At 34.7% G+C, this 23,869-nt stretch overlaps 1 protein-coding gene across 3 annotated transcripts in view; it reads left to right on the forward strand.

Annotated features, from left to right (window-relative positions):
* Nucleotides 1–23,869, forward strand: part of TRDN (triadin) — a 209,831-nt gene that overhangs the window by 149,904 nt on the left and 36,058 nt on the right. For all 3 annotated transcript variants that reach the window (XM_065734365.1, XM_065734358.1, XM_065734367.1), the window contains exons 23-28: nucleotides 427–477; nucleotides 1,011–1,061; nucleotides 2,642–2,692; nucleotides 4,930–4,980; nucleotides 5,549–5,599; nucleotides 14,526–14,555. In XM_065734365.1, coding sequence (XP_065590437.1) covers nucleotides 427–477; nucleotides 1,011–1,061; nucleotides 2,642–2,692; nucleotides 4,930–4,980; nucleotides 5,549–5,599; nucleotides 14,526–14,555 — 285 coding nt within the window. The remainder of the gene's footprint in view (nucleotides 1–426; nucleotides 478–1,010; nucleotides 1,062–2,641; nucleotides 2,693–4,929; nucleotides 4,981–5,548; nucleotides 5,600–14,525; nucleotides 14,556–23,869) is intronic.

Consider the following 23,869-nt stretch of genomic DNA (forward strand, 5'->3'; position numbering starts at 1 on the left):
CATCTGATGCTCATTAAATCCTTTCAATAAGGAGATCTTTGGACCTGCACAGCAAGAATGGACAATCTCAAATGGGGGAAATACATCACAACCACTTCTAATAAGTCAAAACTGGTAAAGGGTTAATTTTGCTCTATGTACTTAAGAAAGTTGACACAATATCCTTATCTCACAATAATTAGAAGTTTACACATTGATTTGCATCATAATTAAACCAATATAAAACATTCTGTGACCTGCAGTTGAACAGAAATTGGTAAATTTTGTACAACTTTCCCAATCACTGCTTGTAGCTGTTTCTTCCAATATTCAGTTGTAGTCACTCATACAATCTGCAAGCTTGATTTTCTTGAGCTTATGGCTCCTAGTTTCACTCGGTTATTGGTTCTGACTGTCGCTTTGTCTGTGTAAATACTTCATTTACAGATCCTGGAAAAGAGAAAGAACTGAAAAATTCAACTGCTATCAAAGATAAAGGTAATGCCACAGGATATAATTGTAGAAAACTTGGGGATATATTCACATCAAGAAAATATCTTGCAGTGAATTGGGCATTTTGTTTTCAACGTACAACTTAGTAGGGATTTATAAGTGTAATACTAGTTCAGTAAATTGTTATAGAACTTTATTAGTATTATCAGCAATGCATATAAGCCTTTGCTAATATGAAATATCTTAAAAAAAAAAATATATATATATATATATATATATATATATATAGGTAGGTAGAAGTCCAAACTCAGAATTTAGCAACACTTGCTAGCATTTTCTATTACATGCTGCAAAGTGAAATAGGTGATCTTTGAGCAATCTTTTTTCTTTTATCAAAGTTAAGGAACTTTCATGGCTTCACTTTGTGAGCATGCACACAGTGCACATAGTGTTTTGTGCTACACATTTAATTGGTATCGGGGCTCAGTCAGACACCAATTACTCAGTCGTTATCCCAGAGGTATTAGATGTTAACGTTTATCACTCTATCTTGAAGATTAATGAATTACTTTTTACAGAACATGCTAAAGAAAAGGAAGGAAAGAATTCTACAGCTTTAAAAGATAAAGGTAAGAATAGTCACAAAAGCATAAAATACTTGTTTTAAAATTTCACAACATAGAATGAAGATATTCACTTAAAAGTAATCGTTAAAAATCTTAATCTTATCTTTTTGAAATCTTAGCCAATCAATATTTAATTGGTTAAAATTGTAAAAAGGATTTGCTGCCAAAAAAAAAACAAAAACAAACCAAAAAAAGAACTTAAATGGAACATTGTGAACAAATTAATATTCAGGAGTCTCAAAATTAATTAAATATCACAAAGACTTTCTGAGTTACAGTTAAGATCTTTCCTAATAACTTTCTCTTCTGAACAATGGAAAATGTATAAGGGCTGCTCTGAAAGTAATGGCAGCAGAGAGGCAGTTCTACAAAATGGCACCTGTTATGGAAGTTCATATGAAGCAAAGGTGTCTCATTGAATTCCTCCATGAAGAAAAGAAATGACACCCACTAACATTCACTGACACTTGCTGTACCTTCATGGAGACTAAACAGTGGATGTAAGCACAGTGAAGCAGTGGGTGGTACAATTCAACAGAGACAATAGTGATGTGAAAGACAAGGTATATTGCAGTTGGCCGTGCAGAATTTTATTGGTTTGTTCTGGTGGCTGAAATAGTGGCTGCTCATCTTTGAGATTGCAGATGTGCACAGCATGTAAAATGGTCAAGCTCACTTCTTCTATAGCTCCTTCAAAATATTTCAGTCTTAACATTGAAGTTTTTTCTGAATCCCCCATGGAAACGCACTAGCTACACCAAGCTCCCAACGTAAGTACTTATCTAGTTATGGTGTGATTTCTCTAAAGCCTTCAAACACATTGTAAGTCAGCTTTTTCTGTAATAACTCACACTTGAAGCCAGATGGATAAGTGGGATCACATCCTCATTCCAAGACAGCCAGTAGGGCTATCATTTATAAGCTCATTTTGGAGTATATCTTCTTTAATCATTATGGTTTATTTACTGAATATTTTGTTAATGTTAATCTGGAATAATTAACTTCCTTTTTTCCCTAGATATTAAGGTGGTATAACCTATCAGATGGAACGTAATTAAGTCTACTCAGCATCCTGCAGGCTTTGATGTTCTCTCGTTCAAACCACAAACACATATAATCTTATGAAATAATGATTTTATCCTAATGTTCCCTGATGCAAAATTTAATAGTTAATTTAATATATACATTTTGTACTTGTATTTTATATCAACTGTTTATGCATTGTATGTTATACTTTTCCTGTGTTTGCTGATATGAGAAACATGCCCCCTAAAGGACTAAGGCAAAAAATTCAGACTTCAGCCCATGAGAGAAAACAAAAGAATCCTTTCTTCTTCATGAAATTTTGGATAATGCCCTATGAATTCCTAATCCTTTGGCATTAATTGCATTTATCTTAGTCCTTCCTAGTTTATATCTTCTGTGAGGTCTCCACTGTCAGAGTTATTTATGTTATTTCTATTAATGTGTTTGCTAGCAATAGTGTCACACCTTAAGAACTTTAAGATTGTCTCTAGAGATAATGTAAATAAAGGTCAAAGGCTTATCAAGGGCATTTCAAAAACTTAATTATTTCCCTACAGAATCACTGAAAGGAAAAAATCCCAGGAATCCTGAAGGATCAAAGGAAAAAGGTAGGTAGAGAAGTTAAGAAATTCAGAACTGAATACCAGAACAGTGTTTCAACACTGGAAAAAGATCTTTAAAGGCATATGCAAGAATGACAAAAGAAACACTTTTTGTTTCATGTTCAATCTACTTTATCCTTGTTTTTGACATTTGTTCTGTATAGTCCCCAATAGGGTTGATAGTAACTACCTGGGCCTATTTTACTTTTAAAGATTTAAGTTTCTATTATCGTGGATTTGATGGCATTCTGATTTATTGGCAAAACAGACACCTACATCTGTAAGGGACAAGATTGATTTGCTAGCTGTATGCATAGAGGTCATGGATTGTTTGACAGTGTCTGTTTGAAGAAAACTCTAATTGTTGTGCTGTGATGTGTATCAAATACTAATACAAACAATTATAACATCTGTGTGCTGCTTACTTTCATGAAAGTGGTAAAGGCTGATGGAGATTCAGATTTTGACAAAGACCCACAGTTATTTTGTTGGGTCTTTTTGGAAGCTGGAGATATTCCATGCAATCAATATCTGGCAAAGTATCCAGTGCTAAACAGAGATAAACAAAGTGATGCACATCTGAGAAGAACTTAGTATTTTTTTCTGGATGCTCCCATATAATGAAGCCAGGGTACTACACAAGAAAGAGATAATGAGAATTTCAACATCTTTCTCAACTCCTTTAACACTTTGACATATAATGCAGAAAAAAAAAAAATAAAGACATAATTTAGTTTCTAGACTGTTATAACATAAAATATATGAATATACATTTTGAGGTTGTGGACTACTGTTATTTTATACCCAGCTTGCCTGTGATTTTAGAGGGCTACATACATGTATCACCACCCTTGGGAAGTTTGCTGATGGTACCAAGCTAGAAGGAATGGCTGACACACTGGAAGGTTGTGCTGCCATCCAGCAAGACATGGATAGGCTGAAGAGTTAGGCAGAGAGGAACTAGATAACGTTTAACAAGAGCAAGTGTAGAGTCTTGCACCTAGGGAAGAATAACTGCATGCACCAGTACAGTTTAGGAGATGACCTGTTGGAGAAGAGCTCCGTGGAGGTGCACCTGGGGGTCCTGATGGATGATAGGCTGGCCAGCAATGTGCCCTGGTGGCCAATGGCATCCTGGGATGCATTAAGAAGAGAGTGACCAGCAGGTAGAGGGACATGATAATCCCCCTCTACTCTGTCCTGGAGGGCTCCCTGGTACAGAAAAGACAGGAATCTCCTCAAAAGAGTCTGCTCAAAATTGTGAACGGCCACAAAGATGATAAAGGGCCTGGAGCATCTCTCATATGAGAAAAGGCTGAGCAACCTAGGTCTGTTCAGTCTTAAGAAAAGTCAGATGGGTTCTGATCCATGTCTACAAATAACTAAGGTGCAGGAGGCAAAGTAACGAGAGTGGACTCTTTTCAGTGGTGAATGGCGATAGGACGAGGGGAAATGGCCACAAAATGAAGAACAGGAAGTTCCACACAAATGTGTGGAAGAATTTCTTAACAGTAAGGGTGATGGCACACTGGAACAGACTGTCTGGAGAGGTGGTAGAGTCTCCTCTGGAGACGTTTTGTGGAAACAAAACCCACCTGGATGTCTACCTGTGCAACCTGGTCTAGGGAGTCTACTTTGGCAGTGGGGTTGGACTAGATGATCTCTGGAGGTCCCTTCCAACCCCTACAATTCTGTGATTCTGTGATGTAGAAAGAGTGACATTATTCACAGGCAATTCACACATGTGCTCCTTGATGTTAAAAGAATAACTGGGTTCTTGAAGTCTTGTCATGCCTAAATAAATAAATAAAAACTCCAATGTACTTTTATCAGAAGCCTCTGGCATTCAAAGCCTAATATTTTTACTGTATCTGTGTGAATTAAATTTTTCCTTGGGTTCAGCAAAAGAAAATTTTATTAATTTAGCTAGTCTATTACATTGCTTTTCACTTTGTTAATAATTGTTTTTCATTTCCTGCTTGAGAGAAAGCTTAACAGTTTCCTTCAAATGCAGAGACAGTAATAACATATTGATAGTTTATTATTTTGAACATCCAAGTCTGAATGGATGCATGAATGACCTCATAGTTTTGTCCTGTTCTTTGTTTCCATGCTGTTAAATCCATTTAATTATCCCATCTTTTTTGGTCTCTAAATATCAAAATGTCTAACTTTTTCTCTTTTCAAGTGTCATCTTATTTCTCTAACCTGACTTGTGATAAATGTTAAATGTTTCATTCTAGAGACTGGTAAAAGAAAAGATGTGATGTCTCCAACAGTCTTAAAGGAAAAGGGTAATGTCTTATAATGTAGTTAGTAAATAATCCGTTTTATTTATGAAGCCTGTTGCTATCAATATATATTGCAGTTTCTTTATATTTTTGTATTACAGATTTTTTGTGAAAAGGAACTAGAGCTCTCTTCTTCTCCCTTAATAAATATCATACATTGAAATGAATGTTGTGTTATATGATTCAGAAATTGTGTTCTTTATCTGTTGCTTGAGAGTAAACCTTAGCCAATAACGTCTTAGAAAGGCTGGTCTTAAAAAATAAAGTCTGGAGTTAGTAACAGAACTGTTCCTAAACTCTTGACGGACTTAAATGATAGACTTCACAAGAACGAGAGCATAATTAGAAGTGAAGAATCTTTGCTAGATGATTTTGTGAGAATTTTTGTTTAGTTTTCAAATCCTAATTTGAGACTTGTATTGAAGTTAACAGAAATTCTAATTCCTAACAAAAATTTTGCTTGATCAGAAGCATGTTTTCTAGACAGTACAGATAGTAATATAGACAGACATAATATATACTCATATTTCTAACTTTCTCCTTCTTTTTTTTTTTTTTGGATTTTTTTCAGACTCTTCGAAAGGAAAAGAAATGAAAGTTTCAACTATGACAAAGGAGAAAGGTAATGATAACGAGTTGAGTAGTGCTTTAATTTAAGACTTAGCTATGTCATTCTGGAATGGCATCCTTTGCTACTGTGCCTTTTTTTTTTTTTTTTCTTGTATGATAATAAGGTATATATATGAGACTAAGTCATAGACATCAGCAGTACTGTTTTACCTTCAATGTTCCAGGGGCTTTCCTTCTTCTTTCTTAATTTTTTCTCATTCTTGCTATTTAAATTTATTGCTAAATAAATTTATTTGTATTGTATTTCAATACAAAAAATTCATTGCATTTCATTGTATTTCACTTCTATAATATATTAATTTATTGTGGTTTATTCTTCCTTACACTGAAGTATCAGTTCTAGTCATCAAATAAAGATCAATTACAGAATATAGTGAGCATTTTTAGACAGTGTCAAAACTCTAATTATAATAAACAAGTACTTTCAGGTTTATTTATTCATATTAACTAAATTCAAAAGAGACTTAGTTATACTTTGACACTATTTGAATATTGATTAAATGCAACCAGCTCATTATAAAGCAGGCTCTCTTGTTAAAGCTATAAAGGATGCAACATGGATAAGAATATGTAATGACTTGCTGACTAATAACAGTCATTTAAACTATGGGAAGAGTCAATCTTAAACATATACTCATTTGGTTTTGAAGACCACTTCAGATAATTTTAATTCTTACCTTCAGATTTTTTCTAAAGATCACTAGAAATAATGAGGCAATATTTTCTCTGACAAAGTTATGAGAGACACTTGCAAGTATTTTAATTGCAGCTGTTTCACATATATATATATAGGTAGTATATAGCATCATAGAAGAAAACCACTATTATTTTGTGCATTGTTTTCATTCTAAAGCAATATAAGGGCTTAAGTGCTACAAGTGGAGCCAGGTCTTAAATAGTCTCAATCTCTTTGAAGAGTAGTAGAAGAACTATTGTTATTTCAGGGTCTAGGACATGAGAAAAATATAGATACATTATTGTACATTTTCGTCCAGATTACTTTAGTCAACAATCAATATGGAAGTGCATTTATGTTTGGTGCATTAATGTTTTAATACAACTTAGCTTTTATATTTTGAGCTTTATGGAACCAAGTCCAATGGGCTTCCAACTAGATTCTTTCAAACATATATATGAAACTTAAGCAGTTTAATGAAGAGTTAATAATTAGTTAGACCCTAAAATATTTGAATATTTGGCTTCCTGTTGAGTTTCTCTTCTAGTTTTTGTCTTAATTGCTCCAAAAATATTTGTTTTAAAGGCTGACTTATTTAAATTTAGTGGTAATAAAAATAAAACATTATTTGTTACAAAAGATCAAATGGTATAAGGAAGTAATGTATACGAGAGCTAGATACAGTACAAAATCTTCAGCAGAGTCTGTGGTGATAGGAAGAGGGGAAATGGTTTCAAACTAAAAGACAGTAGATTTTGGTTGGATGAATGGAAAATGTCTTTCACAGTGATGGTGGTGAGGCACTGCAACAGGTTGCCCAGAGCTGTAGTTGATGCTCCATCCCTGGAAACTTTCAAGGCAAGGCTGAATCATGCCCTGGGCAACTTGATCTAGCTGTGCACATCCCTGTTCATTGCAGGGCAGTTGGACTACATGGCCCTCAGAGGTACCTTCTAACTATAAGGACTCTATGATTCTACATCTATATGCATTGTTAATGAATTAGATTAAGTGAAGTACCAAACAAACACTCAGTGGTACAAAAAAATAAAAGATTAAAAAATGACCTGATTAACTCAGTTTGATCAGCCAGTGTAATTGGTGGATAATGGCTCCTTTCAAGTTCAAAAAATTGTGTTCTTTCAAGAATGATAATATTTATTAAAACGTTGCTGAATTTCATTATCTACATGTGAAGTGGTCTGTGCTCAGTTTTCAAGAACAAAACATTTAACTACACTACCTTTTTTTGAAAAATAAGCCCTCCATACAATATTTCATGGGATATCACACGTACCTCATCCATGTGGGCTTTTTTTTTTTTTTAAATTGAAACACCGCAAGAGACATAAAAAATCCTGTGTTGTTGTGTCTTATAGCTTACAAGAGCCAAGATATGAAAATTTTGTGCAGAATATGCAGTACAAGGTTACATCAGAGACGCCTGAGATTTTTGTGACTGAGAACAATGCTTTGCATGAAGTCTGAAATAGTGCTGTTTGGTTTCTGTAATATTGGCAGGATACTTAGATGAGCAAAACTGTTGAGTCCTCAGAGGTTCTGCTAGCTTCCTGAGTGAGTTGAGAACTACTAGCTCTGGTTTTCCCTATTGCTTAGGGTGCATCCTTGCAGGTTACCAGTGGGTCTGCCTGACGCTTTGCCAGCTCACTGAGAGCAACTGATATCTCACAGCACTCTGCTTTTCTCTTTGTCTCCAACTGACTCTATAGGAATTTAAATCATTTGAATTAGATGTTATCTGGTGCATCAGCAGCTCTTTTTTAAAGTCTTGTTTATCTTAATTCTGTGAAGTGGTTGATCTGAGCAGGGCTGCAGACCCTATAAGATCCCCTGGAGCAGGAGTTCAACAAAAAAATGAAATATAATTGGGAAGATTTCAGGTTGAATATATGTGTATAGTGAAGCAACTTTACAGTTTATAACAAGATCCAGTCATTTTCCAGTCACCAAAGCTCATGACACAGCAAATCTTATACAAGTGCACTTTGCAGACAGTTGAAATCAGTTCCATGTGACAGTTCTTCACAAGCCATTTCCTGGCTGCTGTGATTCATATTAGTGCAGCACTTCCAAAAGCAAATACAACTCAGTGACACTGAATATGTATGACAAGATATTGACATTTTGTCAGAAGACTCTAACCCCAGTGCACAAAGTGGCTTTAAGCATCCTTGTGGGATGCTGTGCCTCACTAAACCTCTCTTACTTAACAATGCTAAGTGACATGTTGCATAGTTCAGACAGACAGATTGAGAAAATCCTTGTAGGGAAAGTGCTTCAGAAATTTTGTGGCCATTGCCATGTAAAGAAGTACAAACAAGAGGACACCTTTATGAGCACTGGTACCTTTTAGACAACTAAGAGTACACAAGAAGCTTCTTCAATAGGCAGTTTAGAATAGCCAACCAGAAAAACACCTGGAGAAGCTGCAGTAGTTTGAGTAAGATTTGCCATTTTACAGTGATCTATCAAATCCAATGTAAACTACATTAACTATAGTGACCACAATGCAACCCCAATTTGATAAGATAAACACATTTTTGAAATATGAAAGTTGAATTCACAAAATTGAAGATAAAATAACAATAGAAATTCCTGAATAATAGGGAGCTTAAATATAAGTTATATATATTATGTATGTATAATAGGAGTATGAAATTTGTAATATGAGCCTGCCCAAGTGCTCCAACCATTGCAGAATCTCATTTCTGAACACTGCTGGTTAGAAATACTTCAAGTCATCAGATCTTTAAAAATCAGACACCAAGATAATGACAGATTTATAAATGCCAAGACAGATGTACTGGGAGGTAGTAAATTCCCATTTTGTGGCTGTATATCTCAAAAAAAAAATCTTCAATAGATATTAGAAGAGAAAAAGTACAGCAATAAAAATACACAATATTAATGAAAGCCATTTTTTAAAAAAGGAGCTAAAATTTTAATTTAAAAGAACTGTTCATGTAAAATAAAAATGAGGTACATTTTTTTAAAATTAAGTGCAACTTTGTCCTTATGGTTTTATACCTTTTTTTTTTTTTTTCCTGAGGCAAATAGTCCAACCCAAAATGAAGTCTATACCTATTTAGAAGTACACATTAAGTAGTCAAAACAGATTCATAAGTGAAAGTGTGCCTACTGATATTTAGGCTATTTTCTGGAGGTAGAGAGTACTACATGCTAGAATTCCCATTTCTTCATAATAGAAGTCCTCTGAATGCATATATGTAACATTTTATTCATACATGCTTATGTATATACATTCATTTCATCTCAATATTTGAGGTCAATAACAAGGATTCTCCCTGCCCAAAACAATATGCTTCTCAGCAAATTACAGATTTGGGATCCCTCTGCTTTATTGCTCATCTTTGGACTCAAGGTTTGCACCCTCATTTCGGGTACCAACACAGGCATGGGAGAAGCCAGACTCCTATAAGTAGTTGATATTTCCTGTTCATTAAATGTCAGTGAGAGTTATGATCAGACTCCATATACAGTACAAGGATCTCAGTAGTACCATCACTCTCTTACTGCTTCTATCCCACGACTTTATGGACTATGGAGGCGATCCAAATGATCCAAGTGATCTAAATCCCATTATGCCTGTGAGTTCTGTTCATTTTATATCCATATTCCTGCACCCTGGAATAAAAATAATTTGGAAACCAAAAGAGTTTGTGCTTAAACACAGCCTGCTTTCATTCTAGACAATAGGCTTATGTATTCTCATTAAGGTACTCCTAGTAATGAATAAAAGTCTATTGCTAAGTTTTTTGTATTTTTTCTACTGAGTGAAAATTTTCTTAGTAAGTCTGACAGCCAAGTCTTGCAGTTTAGAACAAAACAAATAGCCAGGTTGTGCAGAAGATTTCAACCTCAACATATTCCTTGCCCATTAGTAACAAAATTGGTGATGATAATTAGATGAGAAGTCATTTCACCAAGCATGTTCATTAAAACCTGAACCAGAAGAGCAAAAGGGCGGGAAAGGTGTTTTCTGCTACTCAGCAAGAATAATTCTAAACACAGATGCTCTAGACAATTTAAAGGATAAATTGTCCTTTCAGATGTTCACTATACTGGTTCTTAATGCGATTAAAATTTCTCTTGACATTGGGAAGAGCAATTCTGAACTTAGAAAGACAGGCAGAGAGAGATAAAATATCTGTTAGGAAGATCTGAGAGAAAAATATCACTTTATATGGTTCATAAATATTTAAAAACTGCACCTTCTTCTCAAGCTATGAACAGATGGACAATTTATGGTGAGATGGGCAAAGAGAGTATCAACTAGTGCCTACCAGCTGCTTTGCTGTAGCTGCCTCTATGAGGTAGTTTTCACTTCAGCATAACAGCATGCAATGAGCAGTTATCATAAAGTACCTGACATGTGGGATGAGTCTGCCCTTTATTTTTGTCTTCCTGTAGCTCGTATGTCTATTATCAAAATAAATGTTAAGAACTTAGTCAAAACTTCTGCCAACTTCAGCTAAAGGAGTTACTGTCTGAAGGTGAGTCAAGCAAAACATTTTAAATATCTCAACTGTTATTCAGAGACTGAAAACTCAGTCAAGAAAAAGGTGAAATCATAATTAAAGTCAGAACAAAAATACACATCTGGAAAACTATGTGACACAGTCTAGTCTACATGGTTTCTACAAAGGGAAATCATGGCTTAGTGATGTTTTAGACATCTTAATAAAACACAGCTTTGGGATCATTTAAGTAGGCCTGTAGAAAGTTACAGAATAGGAAGCACTGCAGAAATTCAATAGCAGCTGTGTAATGAGGACATTGAAATAAATCAATATCTGATTAGGAAACAGGGAGTAATTGATTTGTTTCCATCTTACAGCCCATTCATAAAATAATTACATACGATTACTTGCCTAGACTTGTTATATTCCTTAATTAACAGGAGAAGATAGAAAGAGTAATGTAATGAAATTTTTTGATGGCATAAGATTTGCTAAAATGTTAAGAATCAGAAGGAGTTGTGATACACTGAATTTACCAGGTGAATGTACAGCAAGATGGAAAAAAATGCAGTGTTACTAAACATAATGCAATATAGATAGCTAGGGAAATATAAAAGAAGATGTGTCTGAGTAAGTTAAATAAATTCTAAAAAGGTCCCTTAGTTTTTTGCAGATAAATGAATTAGCTTTCTTCCATATGCAGATGCATTAGGACATCAAGTCATAAAGCATAAATCAAAGATGCATCTTGTCCTGGAGTGTTGTATGCAAAACTCTTACATGATAATGTGACACTGGAGTGGGCTAGAAAAGAGAAGAAATAGAGAGAAACAATTCTCTTTATCATCAGATAAGAAATAGGAAGATTCAGATTACCTGTGAGATTAATTAGTAAGATCATGATTGGAGGACTGTAAATCACAAATCTATGTCAAAGGCTCTTCAAAAACTACATGGAGGAACTAGATATTTATATGGAAATGTAGTTTTCATTGCTTAACTTTTCATAATTAATTATTGTAATTTAGAAAGGAAGTTAAATTTCATGCCTCTGGATGGAAATCAATTTCTTCTAAAAGAAAAAGAGAATTTATGGAAGAAATAATTTAACAGTTTCCAAACTAAATATCAGTTCCTGGCTACTGCTAGATTGCAGTTAAAAGAATCAGACTGTTGCTGAATAGGAAATGATGCTTACAAGATTATTTCAAGATTTTAAAAAAGTATTTCTGTTCAGCTCAGGAATAAGTCCCTCTGAATCATCAGTATCTGTGGAATTAAAGGACTTATGGTGATTCAAATTTAAATTTCTGATCCAAGTTAAATACAATATATCCATTCTGAACCTGTGAGGATTTTTGGCTTCTGCAGTAGCTGTTATTCTGGATTCATTATCCCTGAAAAAATTAGATGTTTCCTCATTTACTGATATGCATTTTTCTTTGTATAATACCGATAATAACTGGAAATTTATGAATCAATTTGAACAATCCCAGAAAAGAAAAATAACAGACTGACTAGAGTCACTGTTATTTAAGGTTTTTAATAGTATCTTATTTTATCATGATCTGTAAGTACAAATTCCTAATTCAAGAAGTAGATAATAACTATCATCAGTATAGCACAGGAACTAAGAATTTGTTCTTTTTCCAAAAATTAATGTTAAAAAAGAACATATCCAAGGCCACTGCTGATATCTGAGTGTCACCTTCTCTAGTTCATCATTCAACTTTTTTTCATGTCCTTCACTATGATATATTAGATTTGTTCTCAGCAGGTAATCAGATTTTTATCAGTTTTAGACCAAATTTTTAAGTAATCTATCCTTTTTTATTATTATTATTATTCATTTCAGGTACTAACATGCTGATCATATTCAAAAAGAGCAATGTAAATGGTGGTGTTTGTGATCTTCTTAAATTTTTCCTAGTCATTATAAGTTTGAATAACAGGATATGATCAGAGCAATGCTATTGGCAACAGTAGTCAGAATGAGCTCTCTTAAGATTTGTTGACTATTTACAGTGCATGCCACCAGAAAAATCATGGCCTAGGTGAAAATTCAAACAGATGCCAGTATGGGATATAATAGCATAATAATTTTTTGTTCTGTGTAGAACATAAATTAACTAGTACAAAGTGCTTTCTGAAAGCCACTGAGGCTTCAATAGCAGCTTCTGGGGAAAAAAAAGACTAAATCCTCCAAAGAGACGGTGATATGAAATGCACACTTCGTGGCTATGATATGCATGTCACCCTTGAAAGAAAAGTGATTGAAAAGACCAATCCTGGAATCCTTGTGCCTGTTCTTTGCTAATCCTAGACATAAAACTTTTTACCACTTCTGGACACATTCTTGAGATAGTAAACATCTGTTTTATCCTCAGAGTAGGGTAAGAGGCGAACAGCACGAAAAGTCTTTAAAATCTACTTTATTTTTGCCTCAAGCCATTGATAAATAGCATTTTGGTAATTTCATGTTCAGGCTTTTCCTTTTTTTCTCTGTTTTAAACAAATATACTGGCAGTTTGAAACAAAACAAAACAAAACAAAAATAGCGTTTTTATTTTAGGAACACTGAAAAGGCAGAGGTCAGCACCAAAACTTAAAATGCAAACCTCTGAGTGTGTGTCTGCTCACTCCTCTGACTTCACAACCCTTGATTTCTTGGTCCCATTCTCCAAAGGAAGGGCAGAGAAATGCTTCTGCTAATTTTCTTTCCAGCTTCAGCACCGCAACAGATCATTTATATTGGTAGACAGTTACTAGGTACAATTTTCAGGGGTTTAAGAGCTCCAAATTTGAATTCCTCTGCCTTCTTTAGCCAGGAAATGCTACCCTAAGGCAGGGATCACTACACTACATCTAGCAGACAAGTTTCAAAATAAATTGGCATCTTTAACTAAATTTTCAGAAGGTTCTGTAAGTGAAGGTTGGGAAATGGGTAGTACATAGAATTCAAATGGACTTGGGTATGAATTTGGCTCACTTCCATCAGATTTGGAGCAATCACCTGCAAATATAGGTAATTGTCTTCTATTCCAGACATCTCAGTCCTTTTAATGAAATCTTGATATATTTTCACAGTACTCCCTGCAGATACACATGATCCTCTATTGGTATTGAAAGCTGAGCTTTTGGGGCTTTTTGTGTGTGTGTGTGTGTGTGTGTCTAGAAATTGAATAGCAGACACAAAGCAGCTTGTTCTGGAGGAACTGATTCCCAGTTTCTTTACCTGAGGAGTATGCAACAGTTTCGTTTTGATCTGTTTCCCTTCCCAGATCTAGCAATATCCTATCTTAGGCAGATTAGAAACCAAACATCTTCAGATGCTGGGTTTTTTTATAAGAAACAGAAGATTCATAATAACATTCCTTTAGTCTCTGTTTTCTAATTCATGTCTTCATAGTCCGAAATACCCTCCATCTCAGTTGTATTTATTCACTCTGATCCTCTTATGTGCCATTATTAGTGTTTGGGAGGAACAATATCTATGTTACTAAATGTAGGAATCTAGTAAGATGGATCTCGATCCCATTTGCTGAGATGGGAGTTTAAGGAAACACATCAAATTTCTTATCATCACATTCTTCATCTGCCAAAGAATTCTACTCCCATATTGCACGATATATGTAACTTTTGAGGTACCCATAAGAAAGTTTGAGTTATTTTTATTTTTACTACATGTTATTAGATTCAGTTGTGAAAAAAAAAAAAAATTATTTTTATTTCCATTTCAGCTGTGGTGAGGAAGCAAGAGGAGAAGAAAGGTAAATCAATTATTTTCCCTTGAGTGAAGTGTCATTCAGGCTGTGATTGCTATGAGAAATGTCTTTTCATTCAGTGATACAATTGCACTGACATACACCACCTAATGTGCTACCATCAACCAGCTTTCTCTACTCCAACTGTGATAACACAGTTGTCATTTCCAGTATTGTTTGCTTTTTTTTACTGCAGGCAAACTCAGCCCAGTATCAGACACTTCATTGTTCTGATTGGGAAGAAAATGACAGGCTTTTGTTATCATGTTAGGATTTGTCAAAGAGAACAAACCTTCCAATGCACCATGCATGCTGACCTGACTGCTTGTTCTCTGCAGAATGTGCTTTCTATAGTGCATTTAATTTCCTCTTTCCAGATATGCATGTAACATGAATGTAAGCTTTGCTGAAGTCACACTTTGGTATTTTAACAGAATGGTAGAAACTTAATCTTGAAACAGAACCTAGAACAGTAATTAAAGTATGTAAAGACAAAGATATTGTATTTCTTGGATTTATCTATATATAGTATTATCTTTCAGAATAAGATTGGCTGAGTTGAAGCATTTTTTATCATTTTTCTGTTTTAATTCAATTGCAAAAATAATGAAATACTATCATGAAGTGTTACTTTCTTTAACATATTCAACTCTATTGATTATTTGATTAACGAGACACAAGCTGCATGTTTAACTGGGAACAATCTCAGAACTTATCCATAAATGTCCATAGATATTTTTTTTAGATTTAGAGTTAAGTAAATGTGAGTAGAACTGTCTGTTTTTTTCCAAGTTGTATTGATTTCTCTTTTTTTGGGGGGTGGGAAGTTGGGGGGGGGGGGGGGGGGCTGGGGGCAGGAAGAGGGAATAAAGAGGCGGCTGAGGTTGTTTTGTCATTTCAAAAGGATTTGAAGATCCTAGGATTCACATAACTGACCAACAGAGCCATTCTTTGCTGGCTATTCATGGAAACATTTTTAATCCTGCTAGATTTTTTTTCTGTTATTCCTATACAGCGTCATTAATTGAACTGGAAAAAAAAGTAGTAGGCTCAACTATTTTAACAGTTCATGAGTGAAATCTTGGCTGTGTTTTTAGTGGCAAAATTCCCATTTGTTCAATTGGAACCAAAATTTCACCTCATGTGTTTAAGAGAATAATTAAGTTCATTTTGGTTATTAAAAAAAAAAACCACTGCTGAATACACATCAAGTAGGATATTTTGTCCAAAAATTAATTTGCAGTAACTGAGGCATGAAAGGTAGCCTGTAAATCAGGGAGAATTGGAGAACTGGCAGCTACACTTACACTTACACATGAAAATGTTCTCTGTGTTTGTTCTTGCACTTAGCACACAAACTGTTATATCTTTATGGAAAGAAAGTAGTGAGATAATTGCTAACTGTGGTAGGACACTACTTCTGTGAGCCTTATCTCAGGTTAAAGTTCAATGGATTTATAGAAGAACTTCAAGGGAATTTGTTTGTAATACTTAATGCTTGCCCTTGATTCATTTTTTTACAGGCTAAGACTTTTTTCCTCCTTAACCTTAATCTCCCCCCCACAGAAACGACAAAGAATCACATTTTTAATGAATATTATTTGAAGTGCAATTTCTCTCTCTTCTCTTCCTCTTTCTCTTCCTCTTTCTCTTTCTCTTTCTCTTTCTCTTTCTCTTTCTCTTTCTCTTTCTCTTTCTCTTTCTCTTTCTCTTTCTCTTTCTCTTTCTCTTTCTCTTTCTCTTTCTCTTTCTCTTTCTCTTTCTCTTTCTCTTTCTCTTTCTCTTTCTTTCTCTTTCTCTTTCTCCTTTCTCTTTCTTTCTCTTTCTCTTTCTCTTTCTTCTCTTTTTCTCTTTCTCTCTCTTCCTCTTCCTCTTCCTCTTCCTCTTTTCCTCTTTCCTTCTTTCCTTCTTTCCCTTTCCCTTTTCCTCCTTTTTCTCTCTCTCTTTCATACATTTGCTAGTGAATATATATATATATATAATTAATTGAGAGGAGAGGAGCTGGTAGGATACTTTTAAGTGCTTGGCTGAGAAGAAAGTGAACCTCCTGCAACTAGTCACTTCACAGAAACATAGAGGTGTGAATGGAACGAAAAGTCAGCTTTGGTCATTCTTCTAATTTCTTTTTTTTTTTTTTTAATTAAACCTAAATCCTGGGTTTCTAAGACAAACATTTTTCAGTAGTGATTGCAGTGAAAAACATGTTGGTCTGATATATTCCAGTAACTAAGGAAAACTGGCCAGTAATTGAGGCTCCTGTCTTTGGTAAATATGCACCAACTGGAAAATAGTCCTCTTCCCAAAGGTGAAAATATCATACTTTTTCTCATCCATCTTTACACTTTCTGTGGGCCCCAATCAGAAAATATTGCATATTACTAGCTAACTCCCAATATTGTCAGATTTTATTTATTTTTGCTTATTCTGTTGTTGAAAATTGCTGCAGGCTGCATGTGTATTCCTTTGACTGGCAACACAAAGAAGCAATGCTTACTGTTTTTGCTTTAGTATACAATATTTTTTTGCCCAGCTGCAAAAATAATAGAAGTAGCCAGGCAGTGCTCTAAATTGACTTTCTCATTATCCAAAATATATTATGGTACTAACATGCACAGTTCAAATACCACTTTATCATTTCTCATGTGAATCATGCAATACGTAGGTACTGTACTGTCTATGAAACTTTTTTCAATTATTCCTTCTTATTCCAATCCACACCCTTCATCTAGAAAAGCAAGAGTAATGAGCAAAACTGTGCCAAGACATCATAAAAAAGGGAAGAGATAAAGATGAAATGACACTTGCTTTCGACAGTACATTCTGTACATAGCATAAATCAGACATAAAGGGGTTTGAAAGAGACAGAAAAGAACAGAATTAAGATGGAAAAGGCTTACATATTTCACTGATTTCTCCAAATTGAGAAAATGAGTGATTCTAGGAAGGAACAGTCAGGCACAATTTATGCATGAAATTTATGCATTAACCCCTTTTATTTTAAAAGTTATTTCCCTAAGACTTTGTGTCTGAAGTCCTAGAAAACAGTCAGCTTCAGCTCCCAGAATCATTTTATGCCTTAATTCAATATGTGTGGGATAGAGGAGCTGTCATAGGAACATATAAAGAGTTGTCAGTTTCTAAAGGGCAAGAGGCAGCAACTCAAGTGACAACGGCATTTCCTAAAATCCCCAGGAGCAAATTTTGCTACTAGAACACAGAAGAATTTCACTCTTTTTTTAAAAGCTCTACAACTGAAATTTTCTGTGGATTAGAACAGAACTAGATATTAGGGACGTGAAATAAAGCCCATCAGTTTCAGGGCACCTCAAGAAAATGATAAACAGAACTTAAATACCAAAATGCTTCAGTAGTTTTCAGTTCTGCATGACCTTTTCAATGCAAGAACAGAATGTTAATACAGTGAACCAAAACAGTATATTTATCACTCAAAAATTCTTGCATAGTTACAGAACGTTCCAAAAATGCCTTGTGCAAAACAAATCCAGAGTAAAGCCAATTTCTCATTTCAGTTCATATCTTCCATACTTGATTAATTTCTGACTGAAGAGGTCATGGACTGAGATGTGGATGTCAGACAAACAACCTTAACAAGCTTAGTAAATTCTCAAACAAGGTCAGTTTTAGGAAACCTTGCCTGAAGATTCATTACTTCCTCGATTCTAGTGAAAATATATATATATAGAAAGAGAGAGAGAGAAGACAAACAGGATTTAACAAACATAATCCCAGAGGATTTCAAATCCACATGCTTTAGTGTAAGAACCATGACGTTGCATAACGTTAACCATGAACCCAATCTGGCAGAAGTCTGTTTCTGTAGGCTCCTTACAGATAACGATTGAGAGATAGAACTCTGACTTACCTCTAAGACAGTTACACTGGTTGTCTTCCAAAATCCCATTTCCTATATAGATTGTTAGATGTTAGGACTCTTGTGAATTAGTGAGATACAGAAGCTATTTGCATATAGATGCTCACAGACAGCAACACAACTCTAAATGTGGTTTTCAGCACTATCACTCTGGTAGCTTCCCCTTAAATTCATTTAACAGTTTTTAGAAAGCTAAAAACGCATTCAGCTGACAAGTTTCATCAACAGAAAATTGATAGGATGGCATGTAAGATTACATTTTGAGACTTCGCAATAAACACATAATGGTGTAAAAAATATATATAAATTCTGAGTGCAACTAGTATAAAACAAACGCACAAAGGGAGTAAAATATGTATGCATTCCAGATCCAAACTATGATTTTTTGACAATCCAGTAAGAGACCATCTCTTAGAATTGATCATGGTAATGGGACCCTAATCATCGCTTGAAAACTTTTGATCCCCATACTGCGTGGTATAAACTGGCTAAGGCAAAGCAATGTCCCTTCAAAACGTATAGGGAAATCATAATGCTTGTCAAACTGAAAAAGAACTGCATAGTACTGGATTTCAGAACTGCTTAGGTTTGATTTTGACCAGAAGAAAAAAACATATATATCTCCTCAGATCATTGCTGCTGTTTTGTTCCTACGCCCATCTCCCTTTTCCCTTTTCCCTTTCCCCCTTCCCCTTTCCTGGGGCGTGGATCCGTGGGTCCCCCGCACCAATAGTCATGGAACCGGGCCGAACCTGCCCATAAATGACATTTTTGGCGCCCAATGTGGGGCAACAAACTTTTAGAACAAATCTCTCTTTGCTCTCAGAGGGAACTTCATTAGGAAGCTTATCTGTACTGCAGGTGCTGTACTACAAAACACGACCTTGAAGTCTGAGTGCATTGCCGGTTGTATTGGGATATCTGTAAACTTTTTGGGGTACTGCTAGCTTGTTTTAGTAAAGAAAAAAAAATGCTTTCTCTTTTAAAACTTCTCTTAAAGGGACTGCATTTCATCATTTTTTCCCTTGTAATGCTTAAAACATACTGGGACTTTTCCCCTGAACACCTGCAAGATCCTGAGAACCTAAGCAGATATTTGAGACAGGGATGTTGCAGCTCAGACAGATCTGAGGAGAAAAGCTAATTTACTAAATAAGATATCAGAAAGCAAAATAACACAATATAATACAATATAATTGGAATTAAAGCTAATAAATCAAATAAAATGAGCAAGAGAGTGTCCGATAAACCGAAGGCCTTACGCTAACGCTGAAGGCAAGACGGCAGTGAGCACACACTGCAAGGTGAATCCAAAGGAAAGAGCATGTCCCGTGACTGCAGACAGTTTTTATCTTTCCCTCTGAGCGTAAACACGAAAGAATACAAAGCATCGCAAAGTCCTCTGGGGAATGGAGTTCTTCTTCTCTTCTGAGACAGGTATACCTGGAACTATCAATGATCCATGGAGCTGGAGCATTAACTCTTCAACTCTTAGTGCACTACATGATGTTATGATGTGGAATACCAATGCCAAAAATCATAAAGCCATGACATTCCACCCCTTATTTCACATCACTACATCATACTTGATATATATATAGAAGAACAATGATTAACATGCATTAAATACACACAGACACAACATATATATATGTATATACATGGAATTACTGACTGCACTCCCCCAACATCAAATTCCCTTGTGGTACACATTGAACATCCCCATTCTTCTGCATCACCCACCAAGTGGACCCATCTCGCTTCTGCTTTTTCCCTTTCCCCCTTCTCCTTCCCCAGGGTGTGGGCCTGTGGGTCCCCTGCCTCAGTTGTCACAATACCAGGTCAAACTCTCCCACAAACCATTGACAAAAGGAAAAAAAGGAAGGCAACTGTCTTATTAAGAAGGTAAATGCCCATGGCAGTATGGGAGCTCTGTTCAGCTGCAGTTACCTCTTGTGTAATACAAACCAAATCTCCATAATGTAGTTTTCTAAAATGCTTCAAATGATAAGAAATTAGATTACTTAATTGTATAACTGCAAAGTGCATCATACATTCCCCTGACAGAATGTATATTCCTAAACAGAGAAACAAAAGTATTTATTTAAATTCTGTTCTGAAAAATTATATTAAAAATAAATGTTATATATAAGAAAATAAAACAAGCGTTCACAAACGAGTGCATTGCTTAAAATAGTCGGTGATATTTTGACTGTAGCTCGAGGTAGAAATCTCCCTCATGGGGTAAAACTCATTGAATTAGCCACAAGATGGAGCCCAAGGGACCTGCGAACCAGTTGTCAGCACTGCCCTCCTGAATCGGATAAAGGTGAAAATAGTGCTGTCTTTGTTATTATTATTTATTATTGTTATTATTATTATGTATTCGAAAAACATTAGGAGAGACTTTAGTAATAAGACAAAGTACTTTTCAATATAAATCCACTCCTGCCTGAAGATATTTTTCATTTTATAGACAACTGTGGATATACGTTGGTGCTTTTTGGCTTCCTATACTGAAGAAGCAAAATCCTGACATTTTCAAGGAAAATTAATGAATGTAGAATTTTCACGAAATATGTAAGATAGTCTGAAAAGTATACACTGAATAGCAGAAATTTGCTTGGCCTCTGCTTACCTTGTCTAAACTGTCTTAGGGGATATAAATAATGAACGTGAATTTTGCAGGGTTATTTGAGTCTTAATGCCCAGATTCAAAACCTCTGTTAAGTGATGGCCAGATCTTGAGGAACCAGGCTCCTGTGCTTTCCATATTCCAGGTATTTATGTTAGTACAGGACATGATGAGAATGAACCCTCTAGATTACTCATTCATTGAAGGTAGAAAGTAGGCAAAGGAGTGTTAAGTGAACTGGGCTCCAGACCGACCCACGTGATGCATCTTCACTGAATTCACAAGTTTAAAACCCTTTTTAAAACTTCAGATGAGCTAACTGTTAAAAGGATTTATCTTACACAAATTTAGAAGTCTAGAATGAGACATCTAAGTTGAAGCTATTCACCCTTGTCTTATTTTAGAGTTATTTGAGAGAAATAAGAATCTCAGAGAGTGATTGAGTGATTCATCTGTCTTAGGTATCTGTCAGAATACAAAGAATTTCCTCCTAGAGATACCTGCTTTTCTGACCTGCCTAAAACAAGGCACTTAGTTCAGGACTAACTACAAAAATATAAAACATACGGTCATAAACATGAGGATAGTTTTATTATTACTTCAACAAGCCTCCTAAAACCTTTAGTTTTTCTCTTTCAAGAACCTAACATCAAAATAAAAGAGTGTGCAAAAGAAGGAAGCCATTTGCTGGCATTAATATTAGACTAAATATATACTCTCATTGTATTTAGACAGAGGGGCTAATGTAAATATTTAATCTAGAATGCTTAGCATTAAGCTACAAGATCCATATTTAGCATCCTTTCACTTAATTTTTATTGTACTCATTATTAAGGCAGATAAAACTAATGATACTAACTTACATCAATGTATTTTTAAACCTACCCAAATTATATTTTCTGGAAGACAATATAAATGCTGACATCAGTTACATCTTTGTTGTCCCTTTAAGGTAAAACTGAGACTACACTTTTCTGTGTGTCTTATTAAATGATAAATTTGAAAAACAATTCACATTGTAGATACTGCATAGCATTTCAATTGCAGTTATGTTCGCAGCTTGTGTTAAAAATGCAACAGTAATTTATTCAGCCCATTACCAATAAATATTGAAAATTAAACTACTTTTTAATAGTTATGCTACAGCTGATTCTGAGGAAAATGTGATCTGTATCATTGGTGGCCTGTGTTCCTATAAGTTAGATGTAATGTATGTACATTAGCATTGTCAGCAACACTTTCCACTGTCAATCAGCACAGTATGACTATACACAAGAATATCCATATAACACATGGTTAATTGGCTAAAAATTTACCCATGGGACAAATATTCTGCTATTACCCTGTACAAAGAAAGTTGTAAATGAATACTCAAAGATATTGTGCTCTTATGAAGTTGTAATTAAAGCAAAAATAAGAGATCAGAAACAATTCATGAGAAAAAAAAAATGTGGCTCAGGATATTTCGTCCCTAGAAGCTAGCCATTAGTCCTCTGATTTAACCACCATATTAATATGGATAGTACACTGGGAAAAGTCCATCTTTTCAAGTGCTAATTGCTTCCTTATTATTTTCGATTTCTAATATGATCTAATCTTTTTTTCCAATCTTCTTTTCTAGATTTTGATTTAGGTCATCTCATTGTTGTGTTAACAACCATTGTATTACAATCATTCACATTTAATCACATATATGAGTGTCATCCATGGTTATACATACAATTCATTCATATTTAAGAAGAAGCTCAAAAAAATGTTCATAGTTAAGATATTTGCATGGAGTCTGGACCCAGGGAATTAGTCTGGCTTCTTTAACAAATAACAGGCATTATGAAATAGACTGAACATCTAAATATTAATAATTATTAGTATTAATGATTAATAAGTATTAACAACATCTGCAAGAGGCACTTGTTTTGGCTCCAGTAGCTCATCTAGAATGTTAAAAAACACTATTTTAGTGTAAACTAGTGTTAATATTCAGAAAAAGATATCAGTCTAACAACCTATGTATCATAATCTGCCTGATTTCACTCATTTACCCTTTATATGCCAATATTTTTTTGGAATATAAAGAATGGCCTGAGCTTTGCTATGTTTTACCTTAATTATATGCAAACATAATAAATATTACTAAAAATAAAGGTTTGTTAAGCATATTCTCCCTGATCTATATGTTCCCATCCCATAATTTCAGAGAAAAGCACATGAAAACGTCAGAAGCTGAGGATATTGAGAGGAAGCTCTTCTGGCCTTTCAACACACGTACCTAAAGATGAAATGCATTAATACAGAACATGTATCTCATCTGCATTTGGCTGAAATTTTATTCTTTCCAGCTCCGTCGATGGAAGATGTGTACTCCTGGGATTTTAAGACCTATAGTACTTTAAAGGCATTAACTTTTACTGCTATCATATGAGATTGCTGTTTCAACAAGACTTATACTTCCCAGTGCATTTCTATTGTTTAACTGACGAACTGGGAAACAGAGAAAGACTGAGATCATTACTGATGCTCCCTAAAGGCATGCATCTCCGAATCAAGTTGAAGTGATTCCTTACATTAAAAAACATTTTAAAATGTTGCAAATGTCTGTATTTCTTTGCTAGTTCTATTATATTTACCCCATGGTAAATTTTTTTCTTCCATCCTCTCTGTGAACTACTTTTTGTTTTTCCCAGTTATATAAAATTGTGTTGATTTACTGTTAAAAATAAATCTTAAAAAAAAAAAGTTGCTCTAGAGAATTACAGCAAGATCCCCCAAAACCAAGAGTGAACTCATTCTTCA

Source organism: Cyrtonyx montezumae, unplaced genomic scaffold, assembly GCF_038088225.1.
Source record: "Cyrtonyx montezumae isolate F1298 unplaced genomic scaffold, pur_monq_1.0 scaffold_0, whole genome shotgun sequence".
Lineage (NCBI taxonomy): Eukaryota > Metazoa > Chordata > Aves > Galliformes > Odontophoridae > Cyrtonyx > Cyrtonyx montezumae.